Source organism: Stegastes partitus, unplaced genomic scaffold, assembly GCF_000690725.1.
Source record: "Stegastes partitus isolate 25-593 unplaced genomic scaffold, Stegastes_partitus-1.0.2 Scaffold925, whole genome shotgun sequence".
Taxonomy (NCBI): Eukaryota; Metazoa; Chordata; class Actinopteri; family Pomacentridae; genus Stegastes; species Stegastes partitus.
In genome coordinates this window covers 79,904-100,609 of record NW_007578656.1, presented here as the reverse complement: position 1 = coordinate 100,609, position 20,706 = coordinate 79,904, and the positions used below count along the sequence as shown (strand labels likewise).

At 41.8% G+C, this 20,706-nt stretch overlaps 1 protein-coding gene across 1 annotated transcript in view; it reads left to right on the top strand.

Moving 5' to 3' along the window:
- The window catches only part of cdh24b (cadherin 24, type 2b), a 113,450-nt gene that overhangs the window by 34,265 nt on the left and 58,479 nt on the right, over window positions 1–20,706 (top strand). The window contains exons 5-6 of the mRNA XM_008293950.1: window positions 7,667–7,786; window positions 12,140–12,307. Of these exons, the coding sequence (XP_008292172.1) occupies window positions 7,667–7,786; window positions 12,140–12,307 (288 nt within the window). The remainder of the gene's footprint in view (window positions 1–7,666; window positions 7,787–12,139; window positions 12,308–20,706) is intronic.

The following is a 20,706-nucleotide window of genomic DNA, read 5'->3' as shown; positions in this document are numbered from 1 at the left end:
CCTAGATATAGTTTCTAAAGGGCCCTCAGTGCAGTTACAAGCTAAAAGCGGTACGCAACGAAGGACATTTGTCCCGCTTAGACTGTATGTAGGACATAAGCTTCTCCTCCCTTTAATAGTCCTTAGTCTTGTTTTGTGCAGTTTAACTCTGGTACATGGTGTCGAAGCTGAATATATGAAACAACTTAAGATGGAAAGTACATTACAGGCTTCTTCTTTTTTTTTTTAATAAAAGTTTTACACAAGCGCTAAAATGCACTTTCTTGCCAGGAGTGAGCAGGTCAGGTGGTTCTGTTCAATTTTATTACTCTTTTTGGCATGAAATTGCATCTCTGTTTCCGTCTGCTCTCACCAGACAGAGAGAATTTCATGGCTGGGTTTGGTGGCTGTGCGCACACACGCAGACCTCTCAGAGAATCCAACAAAAAATAATAAAAAAATCAAATGCAAATGGGAATACAATTTTAAATGCAACGCAGGCAGAATCCGTAATAAGTTAGATTAATAGCTGATTTTTAATGACACTGTCACCAAAGCTGCTCGCAGGATGTATGAGTCCCTTCTCTTTTTGTTGATTAAATACCTGTAACCATCATACGGCGGCTGGAATGATACAGTGCATACGTACGGTCACTAATTTAAAAGATGTGCTGCTTGTAATTATGCGCAGGCCGAACAGTGAGGGTTATTATAATGATAATACGGCTATTATTATTATTGTAGGGAGCTCCCAGGTTATGCAATCATGTTAATGACTTCGACGGACCATTGTTTTTATCGTAGCAGTTTTCTTGATTGTGTGCATGTAAATGTACACTACAGAGATATAACTAGCTGACTACAATGTGTTTAATTACCGGACGGAACAAAAACATATGCAAAGAAAGAGAAACGCATTGTGCGGGGAAAAAGAAAAAGACATAATCTGCCTATTAGCGCTGCAGTTTATTCATATTCGGGTCGTGCCCACCGTGTTGCTGCTTTGGGACTCAGTTTTCTATCAGCCTGGACTTTCCTCTCAGCTCATTTGGTAACTGACATCCACTTAAAAATGGGACGAGGAGCTGATGTGTCTGGTCATAACTGAAAAACCCATCTTGACTCCAACTGTGAATAATCTATTCCGCCTTCTAATTACGGATGCGTCCCGCTCCAGACTCTTTCCCCCGACGCTGCACTGTGAACCAAAATGGCAGGAATTAGTTTGTCACACCCACCTGTGCTCGCGCCTCTGTGTTTGCACGCGGTCGCGGGAAAATAGAGCTTTCAGCGAGGCAGGGCTTTATGAAAGTGCTTTTACTGTGGCGGAAACGGTGGATTCTTCAAAATGAATAAATTTAGGCTGGCAAACGTGGGCTTCCTCTAAATTTATCAAAAGCCTATCCTGGATGCCTCAGTTGGTAGAACCTTAAAACCTACAGTAAAGCTGAGGGTACAGTTGTTAAAATTCCTGTTTCTGTTTTGTCTGTGTTTACCTAAAAAAAAATACAGTTTTTCCACCTAAATTCAGAACCTAAAAGCTGAAACACTGACATTTAAATGGAAATACAAGAAATAATGACGAACAGATTTGATTGAGGGCTTGTGAAATGATATGCCACTTGACAAGCCATCATTTTTATTTCATTTTCATACGAAAAGCGGCAAAAGAGTGCATGTCACAGCCACACTGACCTGACAATATTTCTGTGACTGCAGGAAGATCTTGCAGAATGTGATAGGGATGTTTGGAATTGGAATGCAATAAGTGGTAAGGGCAGAAATGGAGGGATTTTTTTTTTTGCACTCAGGCTGCAGCGAGATGTTGGAGTGACAATAACTGTCTGAGATTGTAATTCCAAGCATGACTGCAGAGTGCCTGTAGGAAACAGTTTGCATGTGCAAAAAGTACTCTAATCTCCATTTAAACTCCGCTCAGCCTCTTAAAAATGAGTTCTACTTTGAGGAACACTTTCCTTTTAAAGAAAAGCAGAATTGCTTTCAGGAAAACTTTTGAATTTGCCAGAAAAGTGGGTATTATTCTAAATAATTCACCCCTAAACTGGTTAGTTTAGAAAAGTTCAGCAAATTTGGCCTGAGGTCCTCGCCATCTGCCTCTTAAAGCTTTTTCCCAAACATCAAGGTCCCTCCTGCGCTGAATTGTTTAATTCAGGTTAGAATAATGACCCTGCCAGCAGCCTGCTGGGGCAGGGCCCAAGGAGAGGGGGTGATGGAGACGAGCACTATTTAGTAATCCTATCAGCTGCCTTATGAGCGTCTGCTCCTCACAGCAGCTCAATCTTCAGATTGAGTTGTTCAGTCAATCATGGATTCAATATTTACTCGACGATTCAATATTTACCAAGGCGCTTCGCAGCACGCGTGACCGAGGAGATAGCGCTGCGAGGATCCTATCAAAGACTCGTTACATGAGACATTTAAGGGTGAGGTTGGGGGGAAGGAAGGGGGAGGGAGCGTCTCATATACGGCAATGAGACGCTGATGCAAGGTGCGCTGGAACTGAGCCAGCCTCTCCGCTTGAAATGTGCGTCTGCAAAGTGTTTTGTGCTGGTTTCACTCGACTGGGCATAAACATCTTGCCAGATGTGTATCTGCATTCCGGGAAAATGACTCACATTTAAAGTTTAACCTTGAGTGTTGATATTAAAACCCAGAATTATTATGTATATAAACTGGAGAACGATTCCTATTTCTTTTCCCCGGAGGACAGATGTCTTATAGTAAGAACATGCGTTCCAGTCGGATGCGTGGCAGTGTGAATATTTGATCCTTGTGGAGTGTGACTGGCTGTATAGCACGGTTGGCAGGGTGCATACCAATGGGTTTGCCTCCGCCTTGCACTTGTTGCATCAACCTCAGAACCAAAACTGTTTGATCCTTAAGTCTGATTAGTTTTTAACTGCTGTCAAAAGAAACATTTCTGTCCACTTATCTACTTGCGTCCCCCCTGCACTTATCTACAATATCCATATTGAAAAAAAAAAAAGACCTAAAACATAAAGAGATTCAGTAGCAGACACTTTGTAGTCAGTGAGAGAAACTGGTGTAGTGGGTGAGTGCTTTGAAATAATAACAAGTGCAGATAGCGCTGTAATATTTTTTTTCTCGCTGGCTAGAAAATGGGAGGAATGGAGAAATAAATCAAAACTCAGCATGGATTAAAAATAATGGCCAAACATCTGAAAACAGAGATAAAAAAAAAAATCTCTTCTTTCTCAAGTATGACGATTGGTTGTACTTTGTCCTACTGTGTCTCCGCTCCATATATAAATTACTGTATATGCCCTGTGTCCGCTCATGCATTCATCCATTAGCTATACTGGCTTCATCCTGCAGAGGGTTGTGGGGGGCTGGAGCCTGTCTCAGCTGACATTTGTTGAGGGCGAGGGGGGTGGGAGGCTGCACCCTGGACAGGGCTCCATCACGGGGCCAAAACAAAGAGGCAGACAACCGTGCACACTCACATTTAGCCTCGCTCAACCAACAGCCAATTTAGAATCACCAATTAACTGACCAGGCTAACCGGAGCGCACAGAGAAAAGCCAGCGTGCGCTAAATACTACAGCCCCATGCTGCCTTTATATACGGTGCACTAATTGTGACAGTATCTCATGTTTTGCAAATATTTAACAAGATATCAGTGTTTTTTAACGCCGAGCTACGCACCACGTGGGCCGGCAGTCATCCCACCGACTCCGGAACGCCACAGCTAATTAAGCTGTACACATAGAAATCCAAAAGATTTAATGTTAATTTAATTCCTGCTCAAACTGTCTCACAGCCATTCACAATTTGTTGTAATTTTTTGCAGCTGCGAGCAGCTTCTTCGTTTCCTTTGGGCATTGCATTGTAGGACAGTAGAGCACATAAACAACACACTCAGAAATCAAGCATTTTTTTTTAGAATGCATGCAGACTCTTTATAGGAGAGCTGCAGTTTATTTCAATTTGGATCTGATGTGTGGAGGCTTGACAGTGGTTTGTGTTTGTCATTCTAGCACTGTGCTCACCAAGTTAATTGTCCAGATGAGATGGGGCAAAAACACAATAAGCACTCAGGCATTCAGACTAACCAGATTTGCCAAATGCGTTTGGCAAACACAGCTTTGACCCAACTTTGGTCCAAAGGACTGACTGCATATGTATGAGGCCACAGTTTTCCTGTGCCGGGATGGGTTTCACCAGCATTTAAAGGTTCAGTTCTGCAAATTAAGTTTAGATACTCAAACTGCTTAACGCGTCAAAGTAAACTACTCTTTCAGCGAAAAGTGGTCCCTGTAAATATATTACCATATGCTCATATTATTAGATTTTTATTCTAAGGAAAAATACGTAGCTTCACTTAAAGTCTACTTTAAACTACTTTATATGCAAACATGTACTCTCGTCCGGGGGTTTGCAATCTGGAGGCTGCGCTGACTTACATGATGAATCTTTCAGATCAAGAGATGATTAGTAGGAGAGGAAGGAAGAAAAAAATAAAGTTCACACAAATCGGAATTCATTTATTTTTCCTCTTTGTGAAGGAAACAATTTATGCACAGTTTTACTTCTTTGGTCTAAAAAATTATAATTTACCTGAAAGAGCCGATGTTTTTTTGGATTTATTCTTCGGTGTGTTTTTTTGTACAGCTTACAAAACCCACAGTCATCAGGGAGTTTTTCTCTCCCACAGAAACTCCTGCTCCTCACCTGCCTGAAACACTCCATTTGAGGTCCAGGTAGTCTGACTCGCTGCATGTAGATTGAGGGCACAAACCTGGCATTTGCCCCACATTTCACGCGGCTTTCCCCTTCTCCTTCCACTATCTGTGTGTTCCCGTTTGCAAAAATCCTCCTTCGCTACAGGAAACAACAACAACCTCTGGGCAGCAACCTACACGCAGAAAATTTCAAGTTTTTTTGCCAAAGGTTTGGACCGTGCAGTGAAGCAGCCCTGCTGGTTTCACTGTGAAATATCCATTTTAATGGCAGCCCTCGCCTCCCTGCATGCAAATGTGCCACCAAAACAACTCCTTCATTCCTATTTTTGGGGAAAACCATGGCCACATCCTGTTCGTAGACCTGCCTAAGAGGATTGCATTGGTTTAAAGATACCCAAACATAGCAAAGTGTTGTTTTTCCCTCCCCTCCCATAGCAGAATAACAATGAGGTGCAGTCAGACCATTCTAGAAAATGGTGTGACACTGTGAGGCTAAAGTCCAGGCTTCTATTCTTCAGCTTCTTATGTATGTCAGTGTAACACATTCTTGCGATGCCCGTTTGGACCTAGTATGGTGCAAAATCAAACAACGAGAGAACAGCCGACTCACAGTTTGTCATTATTTGCTCATCAGAACCTCATCTGCAAGAGCTGCATCTCTACATCTGGGGTCAGTCTGCCTAGACAGCGTGACCTCTCTTTTCGTCTGCCAGGTGGACTTTTCAGGAGGAGAGCCTTAAGCCTTGATTATACTCCGATGTGGAGCGCGCACAGGCAACCGGGGCTGCGGAGTTGTTGTTATTCTGCTGCTTTCTAGCCTGAAGGATTCTGTCTGGATGACGCTGTTGAATACATTCACGTACTAGATAGTAGATAGAACGAGATGACATATGTTGCGGATTGTAAATAAATTGAAGTATATAGACTTATTCATGTATGCTCCTTCTCCCTCATGTGTGGCCTTGGGCTGCACGAGCACAAGAGCTGTGGAAGCAATGCAACAAAATAATGCGTTTTCTAAACAACGAAGCATGTAAACCTTTTCTAGTAGACACCAAAAAAAACAAACAACAGAATTATAAACTTGTACATGAGCACAAAATGGGTTCTTAAAAACATTCGAGAAGGTTAGATGGGAAATATCGAATAATTCATAGCATCTGAAATGTTGCAAGGAGCCCCGGCAACAGAAGAAAATCTTGTTGTTTTTTTTTAATGTTGTTTGGGGCCACCAGCCTCAAAGGTTGGAAACCACTGATTTAATCTCCGGCAGAGCAGCGCGCTATATGTGTAAAATCTTCAGCTGTGAAATAAATGCATTGGAGTAAAAAGCAAAATACATCCCTTCAGAATTTACAAGGGCAGAAGTATAAAGTAGAATACAGTATGGCAATACTTCAGGGGTGTATAAAAGTAAATTTACTGAGTTACTAACAGAGACGACGGGCAACGCCACGCTGCAAAAAGTGTATTTATGCTGTAGTTCGTTTTAAATTAATCTTGCTTATCTGTCTGCGTTGGTGATGGCACTTTACTTACTTGAAGTGTCGTTTTAATGTCAGAGACAGGATTGAAAATTAGGTTTACCGGCACAGCGCTTTTGACGTCCATGTTTCTTTATTTATTTTTTATTTTTTGCTGCAACTTAACAACCGCTGTCTTCCAGGAGGACTACAGTGGAAAGGAAAGGAAAAAAAACAGCAAGCGTAATGACAAAATCATGTTTTACTTTTTACTTTCGGATAAAGCGAATACTTGAGAAATTAGAAACTTTAAGTGGACTTTCCTTAATTGGAAGTTTCAGCAATGCTTATTTGAGAGGAATCAAAAGATCATTAGTAGCGTCTTACCAGTTGAAGCAATTAATTTAAGTTGATCCAACAATTCTCTTTTTTCAGTGTATGAAATCAAAACACCATCTTACTGGTAATAAGCTAGTTATCCCTTAATTCATTCCAGAGCGACAACACAACTGAGACACACACACACACACACACACACACACACACACACACACCTCTTTGCTCTTGAGCTCTCTGTGGCTCAATCTTTACACACTTTCCATCTGCCATCTGTCAATAACCTCTTTGATTCTTAACTACCTTTAATGGATCAGCTGATCTCGTCCCCCCCCCCCTTTCCCTCCACACACACACACACACTCTCAAACACACACACACACACACACACACACACACAGTCTTACACGCACAGTTACATACAAACACCCCATTTATTTTTCCCACAGTGATCCTGTCAGGGCTTTGATTAGAAGTAAAGTACCAGCTGCTCCCACCAATCCCCTTCTCGCTCCTGTCTGGTCTGACTGGAACCCCGTTGGGAATAGTCATTCCTCCTGCACTCCCGCATAAATGCATACATCCATAAACATGTGAAATGTGTTTACGGTTCTTATTTTTACCCACAATCTCCAGGAAAAAAAAATAAAAAATTAAATTTCTGCCGAAATTGATGCTCGCTGAGCTGTAGAGGGAAGATTCAAACGAGAGGGAGGCCTGCTGAAGAGACAGACAGTCCGATTGAGAGAGGGAGAAAAAGGGAATTGGAGACGGAGATGAAGAGAAATGAAGTGAGACAGAAAGAATCGAGGGAGGGGGAGGGAAGGAGGAAGGTGAGGGTGAGAGTGTGTGTGTGTGTGTGAGGAGCGAATAAAGTATTTGTCACACTGCCGTCGGAAAGAGATTGAAAAAGAAGGAGTGGGAGTGAAGAGTGGAGGTTGTCTTGATATAAAGCTTTCTTATGCTCTTAAAGTACTGCTGTCCACTTAGCTGTGTCTCTGCCTTGGTTTGTCTTTGTCTTTTTATCCCACCGTTTTGCTCATGTTTCTTCTCTTCTTTCTCCCCCCCTCCTCCCTCTCTCGTGTCTTTTCTTCTACTATCACATTACCCTCCTCTTTATTTCCCTTTTCTCCTTCCTCTCCTCCTTGTTCGTCCTCCCTGCAGGCACGTCTATAATCCAGGTGACAGCAACAGATGCTGATGACCCGACATATGGGAACAGCGCCAAGCTAGTGTACACACTGGTGCAGGGCCAGCAGTACTTCTCTGTCGATCCCCAGACAGGTGAGTGTGTTTATATATCGACGCGAGTGTGTGTGTGTGTGTGTGTGTGTGTTTCCATCACGGCACACGCGGGCGGGGAAATGTAAAAGATGCACAGATGTCGGAAAGCAAATTCTGCACCCGCGCGCTGCGGAAAAGCAAATATGCTCAAGATGTTGGAGAGCAAACAAGCGAATTCAGTCTTGACTCGTGAACGCCGAACATGTGTGTGTGTGTGTGAGTGTGTGTGTGGATAGACAAGGGCCAAAGGGACGCACACACATGTTCACGCAGGTGTGTGTGTGTGTGTGTGTGCAGGTGGAGTTAAACATTGAACACACACAACACTCTCGTGCATCCAGCGTTCTCCCGTCACACTCAGTCATCCATCTTTCCCACTTCCCTTTCTCCCTCCTGTGCCCCCTCTGCTCAAACACTCAAACACACAATCTCTCAAGCATATATACACCCCCCCCACCCTCCCACTCCCCAGTTCACTCCAGTATGAGATGGCAGAAAATATATTCATGCTGCCAGGGGTCTGCGCGCGCTCCCCAACAAAACACAGCCGCGATGTTATTATCTCCGGATGAAGCGAAGGCAAAGCGACGTGCTTAAAGACAGACGTCAGCAAAGGTTTGTGAACTTTAATGCGAGGACAGATTACAAAGAACCTGTCTGCCTTGTGTGTGTGTGTGTGTGTGTGTCGTCTCACTATGTCTCTGTGTCACACATGTCACCTCGGGGCACAAAGTTTTTTTTTTTTATTTTCAAGTTTTTTTCAGCACCGTACCTCAGAGGGAAACCACAGCTCGGTTGACTCGGAGTTTCTGAGCGTCTGATGCTGGTTCTGATAGAAGACGAGGCCTTCTGAAGTTGTTGTTGTTGTTGTTTTTTCATCTGCGTGCTGAAGTAGGAACCCGCACGTGCCTGTTCGTTCTCCCCACGTGGGTCGCAGGTGGCGAAACACTTTTTCGCTCGATGAATGTCAGCGTTTCGTAATTGATTGCCTTGACATGTGAGGACCTCTGGAAAGAAAAAAAAAAAAACCCCAAAGAGAGCTGCAGCGCTTTTTGAAATGCTAATTGGGGGGAATATAAGCCTAATTCCACTCTGTGTATTAGCCGTGACACCGCGCTATTAGACAAGCTTCGGTATTCGGAACATGTCCGCTCCCCTTCTCCCTTCTTCTCTCCGTCGCTATCTTCCTTTTTCAATCACCCCCCAGTTTCTCGTTGGCTCCATCACTAAAGGTCTTATTCGAAATGCGCACTTGGAGGCGCGCGCGTTTGCTCATATATTCAGTTTGTTTGCTTATGAATTCTGCTCAGAAAACCTCCACATATTTCTGCCTGGTCGTTTGCATTCAAAACAGCCAGTGTTGAATGTGATTCACCTTGAGCTGCCAAGTGATCCAGGCCGGTGTTTTGGCTGATGTTGGGCGAGTGCAGCCAGCGCTTGATGTGCAACATCCAATCACATGTAGCAGAATGAGGCCATTTACGCCGGGGAGGTGATCGATGTTGAACGCGTGTAAGCGATGCGTCTTGGTGTGCCGTTAAAGAGTGTGAGACACAGATCGAGATTTTACGCTCCGTCAGCATGCCTAGCTGTCGCCGAGCGGTGATTTATCATTTCCATATGAGCCTCTTCACATATCTGTGTTTATGTATTTGTGTGTGTCTTTCCGTGTGCCTTCAACGGGACATTAAGTTATATATTGGCGCTGTCAAATGGAAACTGAGTGTCTCCTAAATGTCAGAAAAGCTGTCAAATTGTCAGACGTGTCTCCAGCCTGATGACAGTGTGCTTCGATATTGTCCAGTGGTTTTTGAAAGGGCTTTCAAAATGCCAGAGAGGTCTGAAAACAACTTTATCCATCAATTAGAGTCGAGACACTTTAATTACTGAACACAAGTTATGGGGTTTTTACACAGGAGCCAACTTGATAACTTTATAAAAAACTTTTGATCATGATCAAACAATAGGACCAACAAGTGTATGGCCTGTTGTGTTTTCACAAATTAACTAAAATTACAGTTTAGTTTAGTAATGGGCATAAAATATAAAGGAGCTGGAAAATGTGGTTTTCAAATAATCACATCCAAGATAAAGTAAAGCCCCAAATTACTCATATTTATGCCAGATTTTGGTTTGAAGTAGTTCTTTATTTGCCCAATAAGTTTCTTTTGGCTGGAAATTAAATAAATAAGTGACAGAAGACAATAATCCACAGTACGATTAATGTGTTAGAGATGTTAATTAGACATTTAACTACATCTATTTTCATTTATTATTATTTTTACTAAAAATGCCATGTTCAAAATTATTCTCGGTAATCAGTGGCAACACATTTATTTGCCACAATTTATTTGCTAGAACATTTGTTGTAATTGCTCTCCACTGGGATTTTGTTCCACTCCTCTGTTCTGACGATCTCCACGTTTTTGAAATTGGAAGACTCATTTGCCATCACTCTGGTCTTTAGTTCACCACGAAAATTCAAAGGGATTCTTCTGGACCACTCCGACATGTTGATACTGCGTTTAATGGAAGTTACAGAGAGTTGTCTTGTTGGAAGATCTAACGCCACCCAACGCCTGCTGGATTTTTTCTATTGCAGTCCTCTTTTCTTATGTTTACTTTGACAACATTGACTGTTTCATTGGTTGAAGACACCCCATATCTTGATCCTGTTCTTGGGGTCTTTCACCAAAGGAACCACATCCCTGTGTCCAAACACATCCATTCTCAAAAGCTTTCTCCTTGGTGCAGGTGAGTTTTTGTGTGTATGGAGCTGTGGAGTCCTTTTTTTTTTCTGCATCCTTGGAGACCAGCCTTGTTTGCTGGAGTGTCTGCCTTGAGATGTTGGAACCGAAACTGCTAAGATTCATCAGGATGAGCTTGGTGATCATCCATGAATTCCTCTTGGCATGCGTGACAACTGCAAAAGTTCAGAATAATTTTGGACGAAGTATTTTTAGTCAAATCGTGATGGAAAAACAGAAACATTCAAAATTCCTCATTAATATTCCTAGCACAATGCCTCAGAGTCTTTTCTCACTTGTTTATGTCATTTTGACCCAGAAAACATCCCTACAAATCAGAACTTTATTTGTCGTGTAATTTAACACTGCTGGTCAGCGGTGGCATTTTCAGTGCTTATGGATGGACAAATACTTGGACTAATTAGATATTTTTGGCAGCTAAATACACTGATTAATATGAAAAAAAAAGCTGATAGTGGTTGCTGTATCACCCACTGATCTACTTGATTGTTGTTATCAATTATTCAATCAGTCAACTATTGACAAACCGTTCTGCTACAAATGATTACCCAATAAAAACGAAGGCTGAACAACTGAGGACACATTATCTAAAATAAACCTCACAAATTTCTTACATTTGCACCGAGCAACACCAGAGGCAGGAGGTTAAAAATTCAGAATCCCTTCATATTAAGTTGTACAAGTTTTAAGTTTCTCTAATGGACTGACCAATTAGTAAAGTTTCGAAGAAAGAGCTGCAGAGCATCAGAACCGAAGCCCATTAAATAACAACTTATTAACATTTTATAGCTGCGGGCAGAATGGCTCGCCGAAAAATCAAGAAACCCACGACCTTTTATTAATGACTTACTAACATGTGTAACTGCAGTCTTGATGAAGTCCTTAATAAAGGGTCAAGACTTCCTCAGTTCATAATGGGCAGGCAGATGTGCCACTATAAATGTTAATAAGTCATTAATAAAAGGTCAGGGTGTCTATTGTGATTCTCAATCTACCACTTCATAAGATATTTAGTTCAAGTCAGCTGTATCTGCTGTTTTACTGTAGAACAGCAGTTCATCCAGTTGGCCCTCTCTCAGCCATTAGCACAGGCCTATTACATTGCAATAATTCATCAAGCCACGCGTCAATATTACACCGAACGGCACGTCGCTGATCCACAAAATCTAAATAAATGATTGTTAACCGTTAATATGGTCATTAGCCGCAGCTTGTAAACCCATAACGTGATACCTGCAGATGTCTGGCAAAGTGATTAACACGTAATACAAAAGGTGAGACAGCGCTCTCGTATGTTTAACAAGATGTTCTGTCGTTAAAAATGTGAACAGAGCTGGACCAGTTCCCACTGACTGAGCAGGCAGCTTTTGTTTTTAAAAAACCGAGCGCAGGCCAGCAAGTGCATTTTGGAAGCCAGAAGGTTCAGAGCCGGCTAATCATAGAGTCATAAATATTGATCAGAAAAGCCTTTTAGTTTCACACAGATGTATTATGGTCATTTGGTGCTGTTTCTCCACAGTAACAAAAACAGCAAAACTTCTTTTAAATGGCCACCCTGATGTTGCTGTGTGCGTTTTCTCTGCAGGTATCCTCCGTACAGCTGTACCCGACATGGACAGGGAAACCCAGGACCAGTACCTGGTGGTGCTGCAGGCTAAAGACATGGGGGGCCACCTGGGGGGATTATCCGGGACCACCACCGTCACTGTCAGGCTCACGGATGTCAACGACAACCCTCCTCGCTTCACTCAGAGTGAGTAACTCGGCAGCTCACGCAGCCACCCACAGGGAAAGAATGACTACCGGGAGTGGAGCTGCAGCACCAGATAATAACAGAAAATGACTGTATGTTATGCGTGCTGCGCTCTCTGTATGCACACATGTGTACATTAATTACACGCGCTCCATTATACCAACAAGCACACATCGATCAGTGTTCATTCATTACGGGTTCCGAGCGCCAGATTGCCGGGGCATCACCTCATTAGAACAATGCGGCATCAAGCGAGCTGCCAGTCACGGCGAAAGTGGCAGAAATCGCTCGTGTTAACTTTCTATTATTCATTATGTAGAAAAGCTGAGGGAAAACAAACACCGCATAACAGCATAAACACTGTATGTGTTTTTGCACCAGAAGGCAGAAGAGTTCTCAGACCTTTCTGACCCGCAGGTCCTGTCAGGATTTTCACAGCAGCAGTCAGGCAGAGGAGACTCCTGCAGGGCTGCAAAGTACCTCATCAAACATTCAGTCATGGATTTAACTCGCCTCTGCAGCGATAGATCAGCTGCTATTTCCAACTGCAGCTGTACTGTCACATTATATCACACAGTCTGACAGGGCTTCGATGTAAGCGCGCCCGATTGACATTTAAGCTAATTCCACTCTTTGTAATCATGGAGTTATTCCAGTGCAAAAGATAAATGGAGAAGGTCCACCTCGCATGTAGCTTTGACTTATATTGACGATAAATTGAGTTAAATTGCTGTTGTGGTCTAGTCTACCATTGCGTTATTATAAACAAAATACAGACCCTATCCGTCGGTTTCATAATGGCTGCTGGTCACCGCAAAGATTCAATAATCGAGATGGATTACGAGACGGTATTGTCCTAGTTGGACTCTAAACTGTTAATCATTCTTTTACTTAGCAGGCGGGTGAACTCCCCATGCAGCACTGCTCGCTTCACTCTGTTTGTCTGCCTCCTTTGTTCGATGGAGATGTGTGTTAGAGGCCGATATTAATGAATTCTCTCTTTGCTACACTGCCAGAAAAAAAATCAGTAGGTGTGTCCTTTATTACCTTCAAAAGCACGAGCCAGTTAGTCCTCCTGTGAATGATCAAGGGAACCAAGTGGCCCTGATGGCCAGTGTTCTTGTCATCCTTTACTTAATGTCATCCGTTCTCCCATTTCTCATCTAAGCAAGCCCGCTACCCTCCAGTTTAATTGCTGACCTTCTCCCAATTAAAGTGGAGATAGGGGGAAGTTGGGATATAGCTTTTGAACAATTGTACTTGATTTAGATTTTTTTTTTAGAAGAGACCGATAAGACAGATAACTTACTTTTTTTTATCAAGGGGGTTATTGAAAGCACGGTGGAAATAGTCAGATCGCTTCTTTCAAGGAAAAGCAATAATTGTTGCGTATTAGACGGGACTGAAGAAATACCAAACTGTGGTTTTTAGAGCAATAATATTAGTGCAATAAAGCAGCAATATCTGTAAACTGCATTCTGTGTAAATGGCTCTTGTTAAAGGTTCTGCATTCACTCCAAACTTATGGACGTCATTAGAGCGTCTCAAACGAAAACAGTTACTCTAATTTTAATTAAAGAGTCGTGACTCTTGTAGATCTTTATGTAGCAGATAGCTATTTGCTGCTATATTAGTGCTATTTGTAACTTTACAATAATGAAAAACAAAGTCAGAAAAGTCTAATAAACTTATTTAAGTTTTAGTGGAAAAAGTAATAAGTAGGGATTCATGATATATCAGCGACCACATCGGTATCGGCCGATATTAGTGTTTTTTTCCAATATATCGGTATCAGTCCGATGAACAACTTGTCTAACATCAGTGCTTTCGTCTCTATGTTTGATATCGCTGCTATTTCACAGAGGTTTTTACTTAAATGGGCTTGAATGTTAAGCATGTTTAAATATGTTTTACCTTTGTTGCGTAATAAAGAAGACTATGCAGTCTAATTTGGGCTTCTTTGAATAGTCATGTTCACACAGTGCTTACTTATACTCATTTTTCAGTGTGAACAAAAACTGAATATCGACATCGGTAATATCAGTTATCGGCGGTATCAGAAATCTTAATATCGGATATCGGTATTGGCCAGAACTTCTAATATCGCGCATCACTAGTAAGACGCCCACATGTTAGTTGGATTATTGCTTGATCATATTTAGATCTAATCACGACATTCAAAAGCGACACTTTATGTGCCTGTAACGACCACATACCGACAGCAGGAAGGAACATGAATCTTCACACAAATTGCAGCAATCCCTTAAAGCACCCTCATGACCCCCACGGGCCTCAGCTGCATCCCCATCCGGTGGCTGTGTTAATCAGCGGGGAGTCGAACTGCAATAGGTTTTCGAGTAAAGTAATTCACCTGCCCTCCTTTTACCTCACCGCATAGGATGCACATCACTCCTTCTCTTTAACTGCAAGTTTATGCTGCGCTATAAAACGAGAAGGCGCACAGTTTGGACGCTCAAATAAATCGGCGGACAGAATAATTAGTGCACTATGCAGCAAATTGAGAGTGACACGGCTCTTGTTTTTCTGACCCACTCAGAAGTACAGTTAATCAGGCTTCAGTCTCGTTGGCCAAATTACAACTGTGTCCCTGAAAGTGACATTGCGACACAATTACGCAGCCATTTTTGACATGAAATAGTAGGTAAACACAGGTGTTACTAATGACGTTAATTAAGGTTCAGCACCGAAATAACACAGAACCTTTATTAATGTCATTAGTAACACCTGTGTTTACCTCCTATTTCATGTCAAAATGGCTGTGAAAAAGGTCTGCTGCTTTCCCAATTACATCCGTGTGCAACATAACCTCTGGCCGGATTAAGAGACAGGGTTTTTTTTCATTTTTATTTTTAGTGAATGAAGGGCACATTTATGAACCGCATCAGTCAGCAGGAGGTGGTCGAGGTGGATGGTGGGCAGACAAAGCACACAGTTATCAAACCAGAGACTTTCCAGACTTTTGTCGACGACTGGGTTTAAAGAACAAAAATGCTTCAGTCAAACTTAGAGAAAGGTTTAAAGTCTGATTAAGTGTAAATAACACATTATGTTTCCAGTTATGGTGATTTTTTTCTACATTAGGAAAAACCTCAATCTTTCTCGAAACCTTAATTAAGCGTTGAGTGCTGAAACCTAACAGTAGATTAGTGGATTTTGTATTATACAATCTAATATGTCGGCAGAAAAATATGCATCAGCAGTGATCATAGTACTTAAACACTCAGTATTGCAACTTGCCAAATACATTTCTCAAAGGAAAACTAATTCTCTAACAATTATGTTTGCTTCAGTCACTATTTCTGTCTAGGAAAGTAATTTTTACACAACAAGATTGTCAAAGTAACAGTAGATAACTAACTTTTAGCTTGTTAATACTGTTAATTATGCAAGTTTTAATTAAAACGGTGGCTTGTTAAAACAATCACAGCTGATTTTAATAGTCAATGGGTATTACATAATTCCTTGTTTAAATCTTCACATAACTGGGATTCAGGAAAGCCGTTATATAAATGTAGCACAGCAGATCTGCAGCAGCGCTCCCCGGCTTTACTGTCTGACAGGTGCAGCAGCAGGTAAACATTGACATAGCGTAGCAGAGTGCAGATGGATGCAAGAAAGGAGCTGTCAGGAGCTGGACGGGCAGACGATGAAGGGTTTCTTGTCCAATAGAGCAGCGGCTTTCAATGCCAACATTGAACTAATGATGTCCTGGGGTGGGAGGTTTGTTGGTCGAGTTGAACCCCCATCAAAGATGCCATTTTGGAATCAGGCTGCACTGAGGGCTGGAGGGCTTCTTGGAGGAAAACTGGGCTCGCTCTGATCTGCCTGGGTGATGAAGAGCCTCGTGATGCCAGCGACTGCTTTAAAAAACCCCTCACCGTTGACCAAAACCTCCCCGCTGCCTCCTCTGGTTCTTCCCATGGCTCCTCTGCATGTATGTGCTGTTATTGAATGCTCTGATGTTGGCCTTCAGTTTGTGTGTGTGTGTGTGTGAATAGTCTCACGTCTGTGTTTGTGTACTTCTGTGTGTATCCCTGATCCTCTGCTTGGCTTTTTCTTCCTCCTGTGTTCCCTCACGCACTCGCGCTCCCTTGTGCTTGTGCGAACACCATCAAAGCCAGCCACCCTGCCGCTCTACTCAATTACACACCCAGGCTTTTAAAAAGACACCCTCAAATCCGGCCCCCGCGTCTCCCAAGGTCAACACTGCTTATTCCTTGTGGCATTTAGCAGAAGGAGAGGATTACACTGGAGCGTACCAACCAGGTATCGGCTGTACATTATAGCCTTAACAAGGAGGAGGGGGAAAAAAAATGGGCCCCGCTTTGTCGTCTTTTCACAGCGCCCCAGAATTCCTCACTATCCGAAACATGATTTCAGGAACTAAGTGGGTTTGTTGTGTGCACAGTTTTGAATGCTGTCAGGGGATTTCTTGTGCCTGGAGGAGGCAGTATAGCAAAAGGAAAGTAGGCTACCGTACAGATTGTAGTTGTTTTTCGGTTAAATAATAAGTGGAAAATCTGGGATATTTTCAGATGCTTCATTGGCAAACATCTCGCTCTAACCACACTTTCCTTTGGGTCTTAATATCAAATGGCATACTCTGTGCTCCAAATGTATTTGGACAGCAACCTGTTTTTTATGTTTTAGTTTTGCATTCCTTGGCAGAAAAGAAGCTTTAATTTGATTTTCATCCATATCAAATGAACTTTTTTTTTAAAGGTAGCAGCGCTTTTTGAACATTTTAAGGTGGCAGCAAAGCAATCATTTATAGTAAGATGCTGAAAATACCTCAAGATTATTTGAAGTCTTTATCCCAGAAACATCATCGCATTCATGATGTTTTCCTGCTGCGTAAGCGTGAATACTCACAGGACTAGATTGGCCCGTTTCCCACCACGACGTGTCAGAATTTGAGCCCGTAAACTTTTGTTTTTAACCGCTTGGCCAAAAAATGTGCAATTAACAACCCAGGCAGGTGTAGAAACTGTGCTAAAAGGAAGTTTCTGTGCCTATCTCATTTCACATCAACTCATTCCCTAATTAAAGTGTTAATTATGTTAGTGCAGCGTGGAAAACATGGATGACTAATTGTTTGACGGTAAACAAGTGTGTTGGGTATCAAATCGCACCTCAAATTATAAACTCCGTGTTGCAAACCTTCCAAATAGATGTAGATAACTTCCTGCACCTCTGGTAATCCGTGGGGAAATTAACACGATGGGACTCCTGCTGCTTCGTAAAGCTCCGTAGTCGGGCGATGGAGTTGTGGTTCAACAATTTATGACTGTGTGTTCTCCGCAGCCGAATTCTCTCTGGGATAAATTGAAATAGAGGCTGGGAGCATCGGCTGGAAGAGTACCTAAAAATAAGATGACCACTTAATTTAATACAAAGAACAACCTTCTAACCACTCAGAAAAGTAGGTTATTTAAGGGGGAGCATGCCTGGAATACTGAGATGCTCAGGAAACGGTAACTTTATTTAAAAAAATGAAAAGTATTCAGTCTTCTTTTTAGTCTTCCATTGTCCCACAGATTATTTCCATTAAATTTCATATCAGCTAAACCATCCAGCACTGCAGCTTTAAACATCTTTACTCAGTATTCTCCTTTTCTGTTTTATTTTTTTATCACCTCCTACCTACAGCACCGAATGCAGATATTGTTTTACCAATTTCGACACTGACACCTGATGAAATGATATATAGAGGACAAAGTAAACAAACAGAAGAGGAAGAGAATATGCAAACGCTTGCCTTTGACATTTAAAAACATAAAAATAAACACGACCCAGTTCTTCCTGTTGCATGAGAAGATTCCCAGTATCGCATTGTATTAGAAGACAATGTCGTATCACAAACACACACAAATGTTAGACTGGAGTGTATTCTTTAAGGAAAGTCTACTAATTTATATATAGCCAACAGCGGCTGTTTAAAATGGGTTTCCACTATTGCTGTGTGCAACTTTCTCAACACTGACTGCGTGAGGTTATCTAAAGTTTAACAAACTCCAATTAGCTGACACCTTGTTTGGTATAAGCAGCACTGTTGAGAAAGATCATTAGTCCAAACCTTCTCTCTGAGGATAAAGTAGGGCTATTATATATTTTATTCAATAATCCAACACTTCTTTCTTTCTTTCTTTCTTTTATTTGATGACTAATTTATCAGTTTTTCGAAAGATTGTCTCTATCGCTCCATTGACATAAAGCTTCACTTAAACCAAACACATATCAAACACTTACCTAACCAGTGCTCCAACAATCACCTGCTCATCTAATTTCCAAGTCACTGCTGTGTTATGACATAAAGATGCTAGACCTTGAATTTAAAAGGGCACGTATATTATTTTGAATCTCTGTACGTCTAAGAAACCCTGCACCTGAATGAGCATCAGTACTTTTATTCAATTACTTGACTTATATTTGAAGATGGCTGTGACACTGATTCACTGCAGTTCAGATGATTACAGGCAAATATATTTTTACACGACTTTGATGACAATAGCTAAATTAATTTACAGATAGCAACATTAGTCTGGAATAAGAGTTTAAGCCATTTTCACACTCAGATATGGCTCTGACTGTAAATAGAAAATAGAAAAAGGCTGATGGACGCTCGTGGAGGCGGTAAATTAACATTCAGAAAATCTGTTTTCTTTTAAGTAATACGACTAATTGACTAAGTTACATGTGTTGACAATCCTAAATGCTTGTATCATTCTTAAAAGAGAAAAGGACTGCTGCAGTCTCAACAACGCCCTCCGGGACGCTTTTGCTTCAAGCGCCTGTGCAGCGTTTGTACTGGTGTGATCAGCCGTTTCCAGTTTGCAGCGCTCACAGAGCGTCTCTCTCTTAAATACAACCCACGCTTTCGATGATTGTGGACAAAGTTGTTTTTAGCTACACAGTCCTACAGTTGTCACCGACTTCTGTTTATTTCTTATCTTTTTAAGCTTCTTAAGAAATGCTCATCCAAACAACTTCAGACTTGACACTGCACTTCCTCATGTCCCAAGCAACACACCCGGCAAGTCTGAAGAAGATGGAATAAATGGTTTTTGAGAAAAGAGAAGAACAGACACACACACACACACACACACACACACACACTCAGATTTCTTGATTTTGCGGTGAGGTAGTTACATGTTGATGAACTACATATAACAGTAATCCAGTTATCCAGAGTAATATCATTAATCTTACAGCATGTATATTAGAGGTAGATGGTAGACACTAATCAGACATTAAAACCAGTGACGGGTAAAGTGAATAATGTTAAATATCTTATCACTAGGGGCTGCAAGGTGGGTAGCATAATTGCCTTGCAGCAAGAAGGTCGTCGGTTCGCGTCCCGGTGAGAACACCTGGGATCTTTCTGCGTGGAGTCTCCATGTTCTCCCTGTGCAGCGTGGGTTCTCTCCCACAGTCCAAAAACATGTTGAGGTTAATTGGTGATTCTAAATTGTCCGTAGGTGTGAATGTGAGTGTGCTTGGTTGTCTGTCTCTAAGTGTAGCCCTGTGATAGACTGGTGACCTGTCCAGGGTGTCTCCTGCCTTCACCCTGACTCAGCTGGGATAGACTCCAGTCCCCCACTCGGCAGAATGTGTACAGATGGTTTTTCAAGCGGATGTGGTAAAAGCACTGTTGACTCCTGGGATTCGTTACTTTGACATGCACCACCGACATAAATATTGCTGCAGACCGTGTGCACATCTTCATAGCAATATTCCTTTATGGCAGTGACCTCTTCCAGTAGGTTAATGGTCTCTCTCTACCACACTGCAGAAGTTAGAAAGAGGTGAAGAGATGATGGTGTTGACTTAGCTTCCAAATATATATACAGTATGTCACAAAATATCCAAATTGGGCCCAAAGTGTCAATAACAATCAGTCAAAAATAACAGTGGCCACACAAAGTATTGACACTTTGGGCACTATTTGGACATTTTCACTAGGGGTGTACTCACTTTTGTTGCCAGCGGGTTAGACACTAATGGGTGTGTGTTGAGTTATTTTGAGGGGACAGTAAACTTACACTGTTACACAAGCTGCACACTGACTACTTCACATCGTAGCAAAGTGTCATTTCTTCAGTATTGTCCCAAGAAAAGATATAATAACATATTTGCAGAAGTGTGTGTCACTTTTGAGACATACTGTATGTATATATGGTGTATATAGTTCTATATTGTACTCTCAAAAGAGAAAAAGGAACATCTGTTTCAACATTATGTTCTTTGATCTCATCTCTCAGGCATTCTTCGAGTAATTGGCTTATTTAAATGTTCTGCCATGAGCAGCCAAATATAACTGGAAGAGATTCCTGGGTTTCCTGTGATTATCTACAAAGTTAGAAACTGACAAATAAATC